The following is a 17,696-nucleotide window of genomic DNA, read 5'->3' on the forward strand; positions in this document are numbered from 1 at the left end:
GGTGTGTGATTTAGCATGCCTGGCTCCACTCCGCTACAATCACAACACAGGTCAAAGATGGCAGCGCTGTCATCGCCGCTGCGAGTGTGTCGCGGAATTCTGAAAGAACTGCGTGCAATTCAGGGACCGAGTTACAAAAAGTCACTAGCTTACAACTATGTTATGGACCAGTTTCGCAAGAATAAGGTAAGCATACCAGTAAGTGCGCAAAGCCTTATGTTAGCTCAGTTGCTAACTACTGCTGCACTGGGCTCGCATGGCAGTCGTTGGCTAGCCCGATAACTATTGAATGGAAACGTTTCGTTTTATTGGCGTTGAGAGAACATATTTAAGCGGTTTACAGCAGTGCTGACAGTTGCCTAACATGACACTGAAAAGTGGTTGTTGTCTACTTGACACGTGCTTAAAAGCTGTAAGCAAGGTCACTGAAGCAGAAGGGCACGCAAACGTTAGCTAGCAGCTAATTAGCCTAAAGTGTCGCGTTTAAAATCATCAAAATCGTCGTTGATTCAAATTGTTAGTGTTTTTCACTCCATGGAAAACTCCAAGTTAAATATATTCGTGGGGACTTTTTAAACCAAATGTATATCTACTGATATTCATATACTTTTGCATTTAAGTTAATTGGAACCAAAACTGCTGAAACTACTCGCTTCATTAAAGCAGTCAGTCCAGACGACGTTATCTCCATCTAAGCGATTCTCTATCTATTTTTAGCCGTACAGACATACACTGTGTATTATTAATGCTTGGGTGAGTGTGGCTTAACATGGGGGTTGAAGCTGCAGTCACTGAAGCAAAACAGCTGGGAGGAACGCTTGTATGTCGTTTCGCATTTATCGTCCTTTAAAGGCATCCCAAGGCTTTATAATGTATAGCTGCTGGTCTGTGGGGACTAAACTAAATGCATATTGTCCATGCAGCTGTTAGAAATCCTGAAAGGGGGTGGGACACACACAGAGACTGATGAAAGCATACCTGTTTATCATCAAGCGGCTATTTTCTATGCTGATTCCAGGGTACCTTCTACTTTATCCATCTGTATTTTCTTTATGGTGACTTTTTTTTGTAAACAACACTAGACGAACAGTTTCTGTCTCAGACTCTTATTATGTTATTGTTTATCATCCATTTGTTTCTTTTATATTCAACCTTTCACAGGTGACTGGAGAAAGGTACTGCCGTGCCAAGCAGGAAGCGCACCATGCCTCACACACATACCTGTGTTTACTAGCTTCCACTAGAAACCACTTGGTCCTGCACAATCTTTACCATGGCAAGGGAGAGCGCAGCCCAGAAGAGGTGGCTAGTCTCGTGGGGCTCAGGTTGCCCTCCCAGCCAGGAGGCAAAGGCTGGGAAAAGTGAGGACACTGGACAAACAGTCTTTAAAATCTTAAGAGTCGTGTGTGTTTGACTCATCTGGACAGTCGAGCTCATGTAAATCAAACTCTTTGACAGGTTGGGAGTTATGTTATGTTATGTGAGCTGTCTGAGAGATTATTTTACCTGTGTTCAAAAGGTGGAAAAAAATCAGTGTACTGTGAAAATGTAAGCTGCGGTTAAAATCTCTGATTAATATACCCCCCCTTCCCCCCACTACTAATCCACAGCTCTGTGGGTGTTTAAATGCAATGATTAAAAATAAATGTAAGTAAATTTTTATTTTTGAGTTATTTCTATTAAAACAGGAATCATTTTGACACCTTTTCTGGAAGGATGTTTATACAATATAAAACATCATCAGTGACGTTGTGGTATTTAAACTGTTAGTTAAATAAGTCCTTTATTTTGATTTCATGTACTTAAGAAGCTGATCAGCTAGGATATTTAGCACACACTGTAAAATATGGCACGCTGATGAAGCTTACAGTGGACAGACTTTGCTAAGATGTATTTTACTCACTGTGTGTTATTTTACAAGTAACATAAATGTGTAGTTTTTTTAGTTTTAATCTGAGTGCATATTGTGTACTTTTTTAACCAGTAACTAACCTCCCCCCTGTTTTTGAAACAATGGCTCAGCCTTAGGTGGTTTCAAGGTGTGCAGTAAATCCTGAATGTTGTGGATTTAAAAAAAATCTTTAAGAGGCTCAAAACTCCTAATCACTGCCTTATAGCCAATGAAAGTGCCCCTATAACGCTATTCCTTATTTTTTCTCATATGGGCACTAATGGACACTTCATTAGGTACACTTGTTGAACTGGATGTTAATGCAAATATCTAATCAGGCTGTCACATGGCAGCATATCAGTGCATGTAGGCATGGTGAAGATGGCTGAGCCCTCATTTCAATAAAAGGTGGTGGGAGTGCATGCAACAGTGCAAAAGTCTTTAGTCACCCTTTATTTTTCTAGGGAAATAGAAGTAATTTATTGAAGCAAGTGCAAACACACAGAAATACAGTATATACAACAAAAATATCTGGTATGACCTTTATTCTTCAAGACAGCATGAACACTCTTGCAGTTTTCTTGTCATTTTTAAGTAGTTCTCAGAAATAGTTCTCCAGGCTTACTGAATGACAAAGCTGGCGTATGCCACATTACACAAAAACTAAACTTCAAGGTACTCGATGTTCTAATATTAAAGTCAGTAATATCTATGAGCCAAATGTTTTTTACTGAGGGCATTGACCGAGGCCTAGTATAAGATAATGATATGAACTGTGCATCATACTAAGCTACTGTTTGGAGTCCCAGAATAAAAACGTGGGAAGCAGGTTGACCTTCAGGTTAAATTAAGAGCTCTTTGAAACTGTCAGAAAGAGAATAATGAGTTAAATAGGCCTACACAAGACATCCCATGGACTCCCATTAATTTAGGTCCACAAACCGGGTGACCTCGGATCTTTGCCCCTCTGTCAACAGTTCCCTCATACAGTACATCGTTTTTCTGGCTAGTTTTATCCATTCCACTTTTTCATAAATCCTATCCTTCCTGTTTCCCTTACTCTCCAGTCGTGACTAACATTGCCTTCAGTCTGAATTTAAATAGACAAACCCTAAAGCAAAGCTCAAACTCACAGTTGACACACGGAATAAGACGTGCACTCATGTGCTGCCCTGAACTAACCCACGCGCACAGCCCAGCAATCAAGGTCCAATGCGTACTGACAAACCAAAGGCTTGTGTCAAAAATTATACTGCACAGAAAGCACCCCACAGTTTCAGGCGTCCTGGAACAGACAGAATGAGGGAGACCCTGGCACTGCAGGTCATTCTGCTTTTCCGTGGTGAGAGTTTGAGGAGGTGGCGTTAATAATAATGCAGCATCTCACGGTTATGCAATTAAATGCACGATTGTATGTATGCGGGGGCAAACTGGTAGTTCGTGGAGTAATAAGTGGTAGAAAATTGGTGACATGTTGATAAATTGATTCTCCAATTAAATGAAGTTAACGATGGTAAAGGAAAACTGGCGGTGATACAAGTGAGCGTCAAGCTTGTAAGAGGAAAACCTGTGAGAGAGAGAGAAGAGGGCGGGGACAGTCAACTACTCAGAGCGGAGGATGATTTTTTTTTTTTATCATTCCTTGGTTTGGAAAAGGAGGAAGCATCTCCAACTTCTGCCTCCGAAAAAATAAAGAAAGAAAGAGTCATTTGTGAGTCTGTGCTCACTGGAGCGTAGTGCGCGCTCGTCGCTGGAGGAGAGGAGCATCTGGATATTGCTGTGAGTTACCTCTTGCAGTTCAAGATTTTTCCAGGAGTTGGGGGACGACATTTAAAAAAAACTGCCATACTAGAGAGCAAGCTGTTTGCAACAAACAGAAAGGCGAGAGGGAGGAGAAACAGAACTAAAGGAGCGGAGAGAGGAGAGGTGACTTGGCCGAAGCGACATGTTTGGCATGTTTAAGAATTCCCTCTTCGGAAACACCGAGGAGACGGAATATAAGCTGCTCAGCAGCGAGACGAAGGTAAGCAGTGTGTGTGCTCAAAGCTTTCTCGTTCTCACGTGCTTTGCTCCTGCGATTTTCTTCTTCTGAGTCTTTATCCTTGGCTTTACGCGCGTGTGCAGTTACGATTACGCACAGCGATTCTGTCCGATTATAAAAGTGCGAGTTTCCCCCCTCTGGTTCCATGAATGTTTCACCTTTTACTTAATTCTGTGCAGGTCGTGTTATTAGACTTTCGTTTAAAATTACCACGGTGATTAGCCTGCTGCTGCAGGCCAAACAGCCTGACAGTGACATGAGGATGCATGCTGATCCACAGCGTGGGGGGTAAAGTGTAAACCAGCCCCAGGTTCTCCTCCAACCAACAAGGCAGAAATAATTGAAGATGGTGACGCATAATCTTTAAACAAGAACATTCACAGGGGACTAAAATCGGAAAGACTGAGGGTTCATGTTCGGTGTGGGTCACTGTTTCTTTCCATTATGGCACTCTGGATGCGCGCGCGCGCGTGTGTGCGTGTAAAACCACGAGACACAGTAACTGTCGCTGGGGTGGAAGAGGATGCTGATCAGACCTGTATGAACTCTGATACGGATTGTAGGTGCTCTGATACACCAGCCATCCCTGCTGAGGAGAGTAACAAAGACTCAGCTCCACCATGCATAATGTTTGTTTTTCTTATGCTTACTGTAACCACACCGTGGAAAATAACCGCAAACTCACTGATGTGTTAATAACTAAGGCCTCGCGGCTGTTTCAAGGTTATTCTCTCAGGCTCTGTGTGCCCACCGCTATAAATGTGCATGCAGTCATCTACTATTGGTCTTGACGTGTATGTTTTAAAAGTATCTTTGTGTGTTCATCTCTAAATAGCAGCTAACTTTTGGGAGAAAGACAAAGGCAGGCGGATAAACAGGATTTCCAGCCAAACTGACCAGACAGGCAGGGAATTAAATGGCCCAAATGGACACAAGCAGAGTCAGATCTGTTCTGACAGCATACTTTACATCTGTTGTCAGAATCAGAAACTCAAAAACAGACAGTTGAAGCCAGCAGTATGTGCACACATAACAGTTGTTTTTAAAGATTGGAAGCTCTTCCACTAACATTTAATCTTGAATTACAACCTTATTTTAATGGAGACCTGTCAGAAATACAGGATTCTTGCTAGTGAGTGATCATTTGTATTAACTGTCCAATGTTCAGTGTATCACTACACTTCGAAAACAATCTGGAGGCTCATCAAATCTCTGTACTTGATTGATGTTTAAAAAGCAGGTGCTGAAATCAGAGCTTGTCACATGATCTGTGGAGCACCTGTGTGACTCTGACACCCAACACGCTTAATTAATTCTGACACAGAATACAGACAAGCGTGCGCACACACACAGCAGAACATAGAGTATTGTTTCAAAATAAGATGAACTGGCGGGCACTTTAGCAGTCAGCGCTGATAATAACTTCAGTGTGCTCGGTTCAGGCGCTGAATAATTATCACTGTATAAGCTGGCATCAGACAGCCGGTAAACACACACATGCACACAAAAAGAGATGCATGACAGACAAATTAATTGCACTACTTAACTGAAGTCAGGCTCTGCTTTCTTTGTGTGTCACCCATATGCAACATTAATGGCGGTCCCACTGACAAGCTATACAGGGCAAAAAACCCTGTAATTACTATGCAGGAGCCCGGGTACTCGTCACAAGTTAAAGTTTCACAGTAACTCAGCGTTATCTTGCATGTGTAGAGGAATAAATATGGCTATAGGCTCCTCATAAAGCCACTCCAGAGGATTTCAGGTCCTCTGTGGGTTTTTAAATGAGATTATGAGGATAAAAAGGTGTTGGTTACAAATGTATAGCAAAAGGAAATGTTTTTTAGCATCTGGGGATTTGATAGTAGACAAAGAATCACTAATTCAATTTGAAAGATGAAGATATTTGCATGATATTTTTAGATTTGAATGTCCCTCCAGGGTAGTGAAAACATGCTCAAGAAGCCCACATAGGACTGAGACTGTGCAGTGGAAACTGTGCCCCGAGCCTGTTTCCATTGTTGCTTTTCTTTGCTGCTGTTATCACGTTGAGATAAACACCTTATCTAAAAAATTAAATGACATATTTCACAGAGGCCAGCAGGTTGAAGTCACTGCATATTATTCAAAAGAAGTGGATGACAACGATATAATGCAGTTAAATTTCAGTGCACGAACCTAATCTTACAAACGCAGAAGCATGTGCAGTGTGACCGTGTCAGTGAGTGAAAAGCTGCTTTTGAAACCTGCATCACTCCATCAAAACCCATCCAAATTCCTGCTCCGCAGCATGGCTGAGTGACCGTGCTCCACATTAACCCCACTTAATCATATTTAATGTAAAACTGTTGCATCATATCAACGCCGTGAAAGAGAGCGCGCAGTGTGTGTGTGTGTGTGTGTGTTTTCTTTTCGCATGTGCTCTGTTATGTAAGACCGTGCGTCTCTTCCCCATTATTCTATGTAAGCCGAAGGAGCTCTGCAGAGCAGAAGAAGAAATTAACTCAAATCAGTATAAATATGTTTCATCTGTATGTGCCCACTTTGGTCTCACACACACACAGACACTGAACTCTCTGTGCGTAAATCTCGCTAGTTCAGGGCTTCTGTCCTTAGAAGCAGATTGTCAGCATCAGTGTGTCAGAGGTGAATCATATCTGGGCTTGACCTCTGCTGCTCCCATCCCCAGGATGAGAACAGTGGTGTTTGCGTGTGTGTGTGTGTACAGAACAGGAGGTCTGCATTCGTGCAGCAGTGACTGGCCTGCCGATGCCTTAAGACGTCCTCCGATTTCCTTTTTTTCCCCTAGGATGGAGTCAGCTTTGAGGTGCGACGGTATGATGCTGCTAAGTTTGCTGCTGTTTCCTCTGAGGGGCGAACCTTCGACCAAGTAACAGGAGAGCTAATGAGGAAGCTGCTCATGTATATTGGCGGAAGCAATGAACAAGGTAAAGCAAGTGGAGAATAAATCCTTCAGGTGGATCATGTGCCACGTTCGCTGAGAATACCAAATTAAGTTTGAGCCAACAAGACCTTCAGATACTTTCTTTCAGCTTTGCTGTCACCTTCCAAAACATATTTAGTGCCAATAAATAACAGCCATGAAGCACAAATTCACTGGACTAATAACTGCTGCCAAGTTGTAGTTTTCATAAGCGACAGACCATGATGATTTTTTGTTGAGTTGGTGGTCAATCCTGGAATTTATGAAAATATTTTAAAAAGCTGCTTTTTTTCAGTTCTCTAAAAATATAATTAATCATACTTTTTTCTGTTTTAAGATCTCCAGAAGCAAGTTTGAGCCAACTAAATTTTATTTATATAGTATAATTCAGCTCCCCTCAATGGGCCTAACATTGCAAGGTAAAACCCTTACAATCTTAACCTCCTAGGACCTGGCGTCCACATATGTGGACATCACTTTTTGGGTTGTCTAGACCAAAATACTAAATTTTGCTCTACAAGAGCCTGATATCCACTTACGAGGGCATCATATTACAGATGTCCTCATATGTGGATCTCATTTTTCTCAGAAACAAAAATCAAGTAAAAAATAAATCAGGTAATTCTTTGTTTTTACATTGATTAGGTCCCAATCAGCCCAAATAGCAAAGAGTAATTAAAAATGCATGCCATGAAAGAGTTGAAAAAGAGTTGAGAAAACAACAGAAATCAGACACAAGCATTTGGCAACAGTGGGAAGGAAAAACCCTGATTAAACAAGAAGAGAACACCAACAGAACCAGAGTGAGGGAGGGGAAGCAGCTGGGGGTGAGAGGAAAGAGAAGAGATAAAAGTAAAGCTTGAAGAGACAAGAAGTTAATGACATGCAGTAGTGGTAAATGCATGAGAAGTGAAAAGAAGATCTCAGTGCATCATGGGAAGTTCTCCAGCAGCCTTAGCCTATAGAAATGAATAGAATTACAAGTAAAATCTAAAAGGTGTGCCAGCTTTGCCTCAAAATATGTTTGTTTTACAGGAAGTTATACTTCTGCCACTATCATTGCTGTTGTTAAATTCTGCAGTTGATTTCAATTCAGGATCTTTGGATGCATCCAGCAAAAGAAAAAAGTTGGCACTTTGAAGCACCCTAAAGCAATACAAATGAGCATAATGGAATCAACACATGGCTCAAACTTTAGGGCCAAACTTATCTTAAATAAACAGAATATTTTTACATAGAATTTAACTGGGTTGACTTTAGTTGACTCACAGATACAGATGTTCTCTGGTTCCCTGCTGTAGTTAAGCAGGCAAATAAAAGGTAAATAGAAGTGCAGTGTGAAATAGGCATTTATTTCACTGTTGGAGGTGTGATTTACATGTGCTGCTTTGCAGCATCTCTGTTATTGCTATCAGTGTTGCATTTGCATAATTTTGTTACATAGTCCACAAAAAAGTGCACAGTTCCTGCCCTTTAGATTTGGGTAATGCCGCTGCAGGGAGAGTGCTTCTCTGCTGTCTCTTCCATGTTCCTCCTGTTTTTGAAATTCCCTTTCCGTCTCACACTTTAAATCATAAGGTGAGGCCATGGGTACAGCAGCTCCCATCATAATGACAGTGTACCCGCGAAACGATGGGGTTTTCTCTCGCCGCTTGGTGGTGGCCATCCGCATTCCCACCAGCTACCAGCAAGAAGCCCCGACTCCCACCGACAGTGCCATCAGGATTGAAGAGAGGCCCGGCATGACCGTCTACGCTCTGTATGTGTCATTTAAAGTGGTTCTATTACTATTATTACTATTACTATTTGATGTGTGTATACAGAAAGTGAAATCTTTTTCAATTTGCAGGCAGTTTGGAGGCTTCGCAGGGGAGAGCGAGTACAGAGCAGAGGCGCTGCGTTTGACACGTACCCTGGGCGAGACGGCCCCCTTTCAGCGCAAGCAGTACTTCTGCTGTAGCTACGACCCGCTCAAGCCTTACGGACGCAGAAATGAGGTTTGGTTCCTACAGGAGGAGCCATAGACGGTCAGATCTTGTGCTAAATTCTGTATTCATTTTCCTCACTTACAGTCATGTAACCCTAAAACTGAGTTTGGGTGTTTACAAAAAGGGACAACTTGGGATTCAGTGGAGTAGTAATTTTTTCTCATTTTATGACATTTTCTCTAAAAAGTCGCGAAACTGGCCTAAAGTGACTGAACGCTTCAGAACAACTATTTGGAGTTCTGCTAAGTATGTTCAGCAATTTAATATAAAATAAATTCCATGAGTTCTAACAGCATCCACACTGCTGCTCAGATGTTTGGGGTTGATTTGGATTCATCTAAGGCGCCATGCAGGCAAACAAAAATGTCCTATATGACAATTAATGATTAATGAAATCGTGCATTATTTATGACTTTCAGTGGAACATCTATCTAGACCTATGGTGGTCAGTGTTCAGCAACCATGCATTAGCACTTTTTGTTTTTTAAGTGATAATCAGGAAAAACTCATTTTGTTTCACAGCTCGATTGCAAGTGCTGATTCAAGAATCAACAGCATTTGAGTGCTTGTTTCTTTTAAAAAAGGTTCTTTAAGCAGGAAACCAACAAAACCAGAGATTGCATAAAAAGGTGTGTGCTACTTCCTTAACAGAACAGAGCAATGTGGTTTTAACTGGAGCAGTAAGAGAAGTGGAAGGCTCTGGTAAACAGCTGAGAAAGAGGCCCGCGGTGCCTGCAGTCTGACAAACAGATGCCTCCAAAGTCCTCAGCTGAACAGTTTCATTAAGTGATTTTTTTTTTTTTAAACAGATGAATCCAAAACTAATCAAATCTCTAATCAAAGAGGAGTTCTGATGATGAATTTATCTTTTAAAGTGATGGCTGCTGAAAATGGGCCTCTGTGTCTCTACACAGATATTGCATTAAAAATCATTAAGCACATTGAAAATAGGGGTGGGGGAAAAAATCGATACTGTGTAGTATCGTGATATTTTGTTTGCTAATAATGTATCGATACAGGGACAGCAGAAATCAATATTTTGTTACAAAAAAAGTTTTTGTGGACTGGAACATGCTCTGACTTCAGAGCAAGAATCCTGACATTCCTTCACTGTCCAAATGTGTTTAACTTTTTTTTTGGCAGCAATAAACATGACAGTTTACTTATTTTAATTTAAGACATGTTTTATTTTAATTAAGTTTAAGACTTTTTTATTTAATGTAAAATTATATTTTGTTTTAATTTACTTTCAAATTCTTCAGTTGCTGAAGGGGCTGCATAGTTTTCATAAATTGCATAGTTCAGAATAGCTATAATTGTACCAGATGGTTGCATTCAGTTAAGTTGGACTAGACTGTAATACAAACCGTTCAAGTTTGTCAACAATAAAACTGAAATGAGAGAAAGACTGAGTGCTTTGATATTAGATAAAATGAATATTGATAAAGTTTACCTTTATGTACAGAATCTGAATATCGCAAAATATTTTTAAAAATTGCAATAATATCGTATCGTGCGTTAAGTATTGTGATAATATCGTATTGTGGGATGTATGGTGATTCCCACCTCTAATTGAAAATAAACAGAAAACATAAAACCGAAGTGTTTTTCTTTACAAAAATTTTCTAATGATCCCCAAACATTTTCTCCAAGATGGGGAGGGTACACTCGCTGTCCACTTTATCAGATCTGTTCAACAGATTGCTGGTGCAAATATCTAATCAGCCAATCACATGGGAGCAACCTTAGTACGAATTGTGCATCCCCATTGGCCTCCACCATCATCAGATGTCAATCCAACAGTCTTTGGAATGAGGTAGAACAAAAGATTCACATCATGGATGTCAGGCCAGCATATCTGCAGCAGCTGTGTGATGCTGTCGTGTCATTATGGACCAAAATCTCCGAGGAACGTTTCCAGCGCCTTGTGTAATCAGTTGAATGCAAAAAGAAATCTAAGCTGGTAGTCAAGCGTAGCAGTGAGTGTAGATCTAAAAGAAATTACTGTTAAATGAATTGGAAAGTTACTGGGATTTTTTAATAGGCATAAGACTGGATGATCGAATCTAAATCCAAACAAATCAGTCTCGTCGTTTCCTTTTGGATTTCCGTGTTTGTCCTTGAAGGTATATATCAGTAGCGCTCCCGTCTCCATGAGTACACATGCTCCACACATTCATGCTAGTTTACAACTTAGCGATGACTACAAAGAAATGTATAGCATTATTTAACGTACATGGTAGTAAAAACCACACATCCTTTTCCTGAGTAAGGAACTGGAAAAAACAGGAGTTGAGCCATAAAGTAGAATTAATGTTTATAATCAGTCTCTGTGAGTGAAACCTAGATACATAGCCACTGGTGTCGATCTAAACTGTGATTATGCATTGGTCCTGAAAGCATTTGTGTGTAGTAAATATGTTGTTTTATTGCAGTGCATGATAATGCAATCATTACTTATTAAGATATTTAAACTGTGTTATGTGTACAGTGTGATTCTGTGATAAAACTGACCATACTGTTCAGATTTGACAGTGTTTAATAATATAATAAATATATTATTTAATTAGAGTGTGGATTATTCTTATTGTCCATCATTCCATTATTTGTAAGAGTCAAAGGGTATGTGAACAACTTCCTAAGAAGACCAGCAGTGCTGTGTGACTTCATCAGTCTCACGTCACGATGTTGCTTGGTGGGCATTTCTTTATGCACAACTGAGGTCCCAACACAGCATTTCAATAAAGGCTCGCCTTGACTCGGCCACTGCTTTTCTTTTCAGCTGTTCTGTTGTAGATTTGCTGATGTGCTTGGGATCATCACTCTGTTGAATGACCTGGTTTGGGCCGAGCTTTAGCTGTCGGACAGACGGAGTCACAATTGACTCTAGGATACTTTACAGAGTTGGTGTGTGTGTGAAGGTTCTCAGTCATCCAGGTCATCGTAGTCTAAGGAGCTTGGAAAGCAAAGCATCTGGACTTCTTCGAGTTGCTTGAAGACGTTTCACCTCTCATCCGAGAAGCTTCTTCAGTTCTAAGGGTCAATGGTGGAGAGTCCCAGATTTAAACCCAGTGGGAGTTTCCCCCCAAAGAGGGACAAAGGACCTGAAGAAGCTTCTCGGATGAGAGGTGAAACGTCTTCAAGCAACTCAAAGAAGTCCAGACGCTTTGCTTTCCAAGCTCCTTAGACTAGAGTTGGTGGTCGACTCAGTGACTGTAAGGTGCCCAGGTCTGTGGCCGTAAAACAAGCCCAAACCATGGCACCTCCACCACCACGTTTGACGTTTGTTATGAGGTGTTTTTGCTAATATGCTGCGTTTGGTTTTTTATCAAACGCAAACTTGCTGATTATAAGTTAATCAGATCCAGTTGATTAGCGGCACTATAGCTATTAAATGGAAGCAGTAAGGTGTGTTCACACGCAGGTTTTTACATACTGCTTCTGCATTCTGGCTTAACTGTATGTTAAATAAAAAAATGATACTCTGTAAAATTTCTTTTTGTTTGTCTGAGGCTCTATTTGATTTAAGACCTATGACATAAACATGGCATAAATAACTGACGGTTTAAAAATGACTGAAGACAAAAACGTGGGGGAAATTTAATAATTGACATTTATTAGATTTTTGACAAATTCAGCAAAAAGAATAAGAAAAGAGATGTTAATATACAGGCATTTGATTAAATCTACCTAAAAGGAAAAAAAAAACCCTCTAACCACCACAACTATGCGCAAAAAGACCTTCAAACGGGTGCTAAATGATGCACACCGAGCAGAATCAGGGATAACGGTCTGCACTCAGAAGCTTCACCTGCAGGCAAATTACTGGTGAGCCTTAATAAATCAGTGTAACCTGTAACCTCACACTAGGTTAATTACTGAAGGAGAAGAGCTCTGGTTTCAGCTTGGCTCTGCATACAGCAACAGAACAGAAGCTCAGAGTACAGCACAAGGTCATTCAGATAACCCCGCAGGTGACCTGTAACGCCGTTATGCAAGGCTGAAATATTGCACATACACAGACTCATTTCATAAGAAATCTTTCTGAACAGCTTTCTGAACATTACGCAACTCTTTTTGATAACCACCCTGTAAAGATACTCAATTAGCACTGGGAGTTTAAGGTCATACCATGAATGAAGTTACTTAGACTGAGTACAGGATCATACTGGTCACCAGTCTGCGTGTCTGTGCGAGCCATAGTATGAGAATCAGTCAGTTATTGTGTCGCTGAACATAAATGAACACAGTTCTGTTTTGTTTATGTGGGAAATAACTACAAAGCTATAATGGGGAAACACAATGCACTTGCAATCATACATAACTGTTCTTAGTAGAAGCTGATATTATTAATAATTACATGAACTGCAATCAATAAACTGCTACAAAAAGTTTTGGTAACAAATCTGTCTTTAAAAATACATTCTCCAAATCCTTCCCCCCCATTCCAGCTGGGACACTGCACGAGTCCCTGCGTAGGTGCTGAAGAATCAGACAGAAAAAAATGAATCCCGACTGTTGCTTTACGAGTTGTCCACCATTTAAATGACTTGATGTAATATGGAAAACACTAAAACGTCATTAGCTGTTCCATTTATAGTCCTTCCCAAAAAAATTAAAAACAATCTCTCATTGGGAAATTTTAATTGACATCTTTTTAACCCCTATATTAATTGCATTACCTTATTGCAGTCTACAAAAAGAAAAAAGAAAAACTTCACTTTAGAATTTATTTAGGATACAGAGGATGCGAGAGAGGAGTGTCTTGGAAGTGACGTTGCCCACGTTTCAGTTGTTTTTCTTTTCAGGGAAGTTTGAAGAAGGTGCGTACGGTGGAGGTCGCTCCTGCACGCAAACCCAGAAGATGGTTTAATATGATTAAAATGCCATTAAAGAAGAAGTCACATGTTGCTGAGGTAAAGACATCCAAAGCAGCTTACCATGGGCATGTAGACATTGTGTGGATTGCTGGGATTGTAATATGCGCTGCCTGCTGCTTCGGCCGCCTTGGCGTTACCTGTGCATAAAATGGCAAAAAACAGGGAGATGAAGACTGAGTAATGACCGCAGAACATACTCTAGAACAGTTCCTAACACTGTAATGAGAAAAGATGCACAGGAGAAAGCTTTAGTAGTCAGATGAAGCGCAACTGAAAACTTCTAATCCTCAAACCTAGAAAAATCTATTGGCACGAGGTGATGAAGCACAGACTGGTGCGCAGAAGGTGACGCTGTTTTTAACTGAAAATCCCCAAAGTTGCTAGAAAAACAACAACATGAGGGCGAGAAGGCTGTTTTATTCCTTGACATTTTTATCTGTAGAGGAGACATCAGCACCCCCCTTTTTTCTTTTTTTAATGGCGTGCTTTGAAGTGATTCATGTTGAGGCAGACAGATCCGATCTGACAAGTGCAGTGGCACAGAGGAAGAAAAAATATAGGGAGTGAGTGAAAAAAGGAGAGTGAGAGAAACAGACCTGGAGGTGGTTGTGGTGGTGGTGCTGTCCAGTTCTGAGAGGGTGCAGCCCAATTTTGTGGTGGCCCAGGGTACGGGGGAGGAGGGGCCATGTAGTCAAAACCAGATGGGTACATTCCTGGAACACAGATGGCCAACAGAATTTTTTTTTTTTTTTTTTTAAAGATGCAGTTTGAAGGTCACAGGGGGTTGCAGCCTGTTTGTACAATTATTTACACAGCAAAAAAGATAAAGGAAAAAAAAAAAACAGGACACTGACAGAGAAAGAGGGACAGCATGATTTGCGCCTCGAGGGTGCACATTTTTAACTTATGTGCAAAGAGGCAAAAAAAAAAAGTGCGCTTACATACAAATGCAAGGAAACAAGGCTACAAACTATAAGCACTTTTATTGATTATGAGGAAGAAAGGAAAAAAGAAAGTGAAAGAAATCTACAAAATAAAATGCAGAACCTGGAGTTACAACTGCACTGACTATAAGATAGATTTTAAAAATCCCTACTTATGTTGCCGCTGGTCTTCAGTTGAATCAGACATTTAAAAATAGACCTACAGACAGCGAGACTGTTACCTGCAGCAGCAGGTGGTGGATAAGAGTAGGGCATGTTGCCAGCAGCAGGGGGAGGCCCCTGGTAGAAGCCATTCTGCTGGGGAGGTGGTGGGTAGGGATAGCCCTGAGGAGCAGGTGGAGGTGGGCCATAGCCATTCATCATACCAGGTGAAGGGTAACCGTAGGCTGCAGCTCCATTCTGCACCGGAGCGCCACGAGAAGCTGGAGCACAGAAAGAATAAAAGTGACTTTCCAAAGACTCCAGAAGACACAGAATTATCTGTATCGTATTTGTTTTTTTTACTGCAACTGTACCATGTTTTTAATATAGTAGGACTGCTACTTTGGTAAAGGGTTTAGCTACCTTAACACGTGTTTCCTGGTTATAAAGAAAAGGTACTGAATTAAAATGGAATACGAACCATTTGTGGCCAGTTTGAAGAGGTGCTGTCCCAACTCTATGGCTCCTCCACTGGGGAATGACATCTTGAAATGTGCCTGACCCTCCCAGCCACCTGATTAAAAAGTCAATTCCCTTTAGAGCAAATACAGAAAGCTACCTTTTTTAAGCAAAGTAAAGTTCTGAAACTAATACACCACAGTTTTCACTAATATGGGTTCATATGAGATCGTTTTAGAGATAGACAATCAAATGATAGTGACTAAGTGTAAAAGCAAAAGGCTTCCTACCACCGGGCTCAGCAGACACTGTCCCTTTAATGTAGTTGGCTGCAAAGACTGGCTGCTCAATGCTGCAGCCCTTCATCAGGTAATAGGGGAACATGGCTGAACCCAGGCAGTCCTTGGTGTTACTGGATACAAACACCAACTGAGCCGGTGAACAAGAGATGAGGCAAAAAGATGAGTTACATAAGGATACATGAGCACATGAAAAGCAGCCGTAAACATCACGGGAATCTTTTGTTTCTGTTTTTGTTTATTGATAATTTGGGTAGTACCCTGTATGGTGTGAGGTACACCGTGCCCTTCTTGGTCCCCTTCAGCAGATCTGTCTTGCAGGTGACATCACTGAATGACAGCTCCACATTCTTGCACTCCCTTAAAACACTGGATAAAGATGAGGCAGATGAAAATTAGGTCACTGCTTACAGTAACTATAAAGGAGCTAAAAAGTATGCTAACATGTAGAAATTGTATTTCGCAGCAGCTAGAAAATAATTGCATTACAAAACATGCAATGGGAAGACAGTTGTGTTTTACAAGATTTCAACATCCTGACAAAAAATGCTGCCAAAACTTCCTGTTTGGATAGTCCGCTAACGCACCTTAGAGCTATCTTGCTTAAACCACATTATGCAACGATTTTAAAGTAGGGTCATTAAATGTCTCGTCGTTAAAAGAACACACAACATACACAACGCCCTGAAAGATACAGTAAACAATAAAACAGCTAATGCTAACATTACCTAGGCCAGCTAGCTGGAGGCTAGCAGTTGGATAGCATTGAGTTGACTACGCATTGGAAAGTAAAAGGTAAACAAGCCGAAAACAGAGGCGACAGTTAGCTAGTTAATACAATTAAACACCCTGACACTAGGTAATACCCTCACCTCTCTCCGTTGTTTATCAACACGTTGCCGTTATGCGTATGATTTCGATTCAAAGCCATGTTTACGAGCCGCCCTACGCTCTCCTGTTGCCTATGCTTAATGCTAAAGCCAGTCTATCAGCCTGACGGGAATCACCCAGAAACGTCACGAGCCTTACGTCACCACGCCGTCTGACAACTCGTGACCTGCCATGGGACGGTAAACAATATCCACACGATCAAACAGAAGAAGTGTCTCACACGATCCCAGTAAAAGTTAGAAATATTCAGAATGGTTTCCGAATAAAAGTGTGTTTACGCTGGATTGTTATTCCCAACGTATTTTCCCCGCCACCCATCCGTTTTGGATAAGTGTAACATTTTTTTCTAAAAATGTAAATTATAAATAATCAAATAAATTTGACGATGAAATGAATAATTTGATTCCAAGTTATCACAGTCTTTTCCGTCAAGTTTTAATATATTTTATCTTATTTTATTTTATTTATTAATTCCTTTACTAAGAAATTCCTTTATTTATTTATTTAATTCTTTATTTTTCTTACTTAGTTTCAGTTAATTTCCAGACTGGATTTGTTCGTATCCGTTTAGTTTTATCTCTGAAAATCCACTGGGTTTTTTTGTTTGTCTTGTTTTTTATTTGTCTTGTTTTGTTGTTTTGTTTTTTGTTGTTGTTCCTATCCGTTATCATTTACTAATTCTTTGCTAGTTCATCGGGGAGGGGGGTGCTTTGGTTTTTGTTTTGTTTTTTTTGCTAACGTGTAGTTTTTAATTCACCTATTTTTCCACACCTTTTACTTTAGTGTAATTTAATGTAGGAATTCTGTAGATAAAATAGAATAATATTATAGAGTTAATAATTAGCTATTGTTTGAATGTTACATATACAAAAAAGTGAATCAAGCCAACTGTTCATCATTTTATTGATAATTTTTAATAATATAGTTACATATTATGATGGCTGTTTCCGGGATATTATACAAGGGAAAGCACAGATGGAGAAACTCGTGAGCTGACCTGCTCCCTCATATAGATATATTACTACATGAAGCACTGCCGCTATTTAAGGCATAATCCTCTGTAATAATACGCAGTTTAACATCAAAATGTGCGTAAGTAATTCAAGCTTTTATGTTCTGTTACATTTCCATCCAAAATAGGAAGTAGAAGTGCAAAGCAATCAGAAGTGCTGTTTTTTTAACCAGGTATTTTAAATTTTTACTTTGATATAGTAAATG

General features: G+C 40.3%; 3 protein-coding genes across 3 annotated transcripts; 2 read left to right on the plus strand and 1 right to left on the minus strand.

Annotated features, from left to right (window-relative positions):
* On the plus strand, positions 1-1,656 carry fmc1 (formation of mitochondrial complex V assembly factor 1). Its single transcript, XM_006797927.3, has 2 exons — positions 1-186; positions 1,162-1,656. Exons 1-2 carry the CDS (start codon positions 16-18, stop codon positions 1,363-1,365), a joined length of 375 nt encoding a protein of 124 aa, XP_006797990.1. The 5' UTR covers positions 1-15; the 3' UTR covers positions 1,366-1,656.
* A 1,890-nt stretch (positions 1,657-3,546) lies between these two features.
* LOC102795202 (heme-binding protein 1-like) lies at positions 3,547-11,313 on the plus strand. The gene is made up of 4 exons (XM_006797928.2): positions 3,547-3,914; positions 6,742-6,880; positions 8,455-8,635; positions 8,726-11,313. The coding sequence occupies exons 1-4, from the start codon at positions 3,837-3,839 to the stop codon at positions 8,898-8,900; spliced, it is 573 nt and encodes a 190-aa protein (XP_006797991.1). The 5' UTR covers positions 3,547-3,836; the 3' UTR covers positions 8,901-11,313.
* Positions 11,314-12,459: 1,146 nt separating this feature from the next.
* wbp2nl (WBP2 N-terminal like) lies at positions 12,460-16,600 on the minus strand. Its single transcript, XM_006797929.3, has 8 exons — positions 16,460-16,600; positions 15,848-15,956; positions 15,579-15,717; positions 15,311-15,403; positions 14,910-15,110; positions 14,341-14,457; positions 13,805-13,881; positions 12,460-13,709 (listed from the first exon to the last, which is right to left on the minus strand). The coding sequence occupies exons 1-8, from the start codon at positions 16,516-16,518 to the stop codon at positions 13,653-13,655; spliced, it is 852 nt and encodes a 283-aa protein (XP_006797992.2). The 5' UTR covers positions 16,519-16,600; the 3' UTR covers positions 12,460-13,652.
* Between the last annotated feature and the right edge of the window lie 1,096 nt (positions 16,601-17,696).

The sequence above is a fragment of the Neolamprologus brichardi genome, chromosome 4 (assembly GCF_056152115.1).
Source record: "Neolamprologus brichardi isolate AB-2024 chromosome 4, ASM5615211v1, whole genome shotgun sequence".
NCBI classification, from domain to species: domain Eukaryota; kingdom Metazoa; phylum Chordata; class Actinopteri; order Cichliformes; family Cichlidae; genus Neolamprologus; species Neolamprologus brichardi.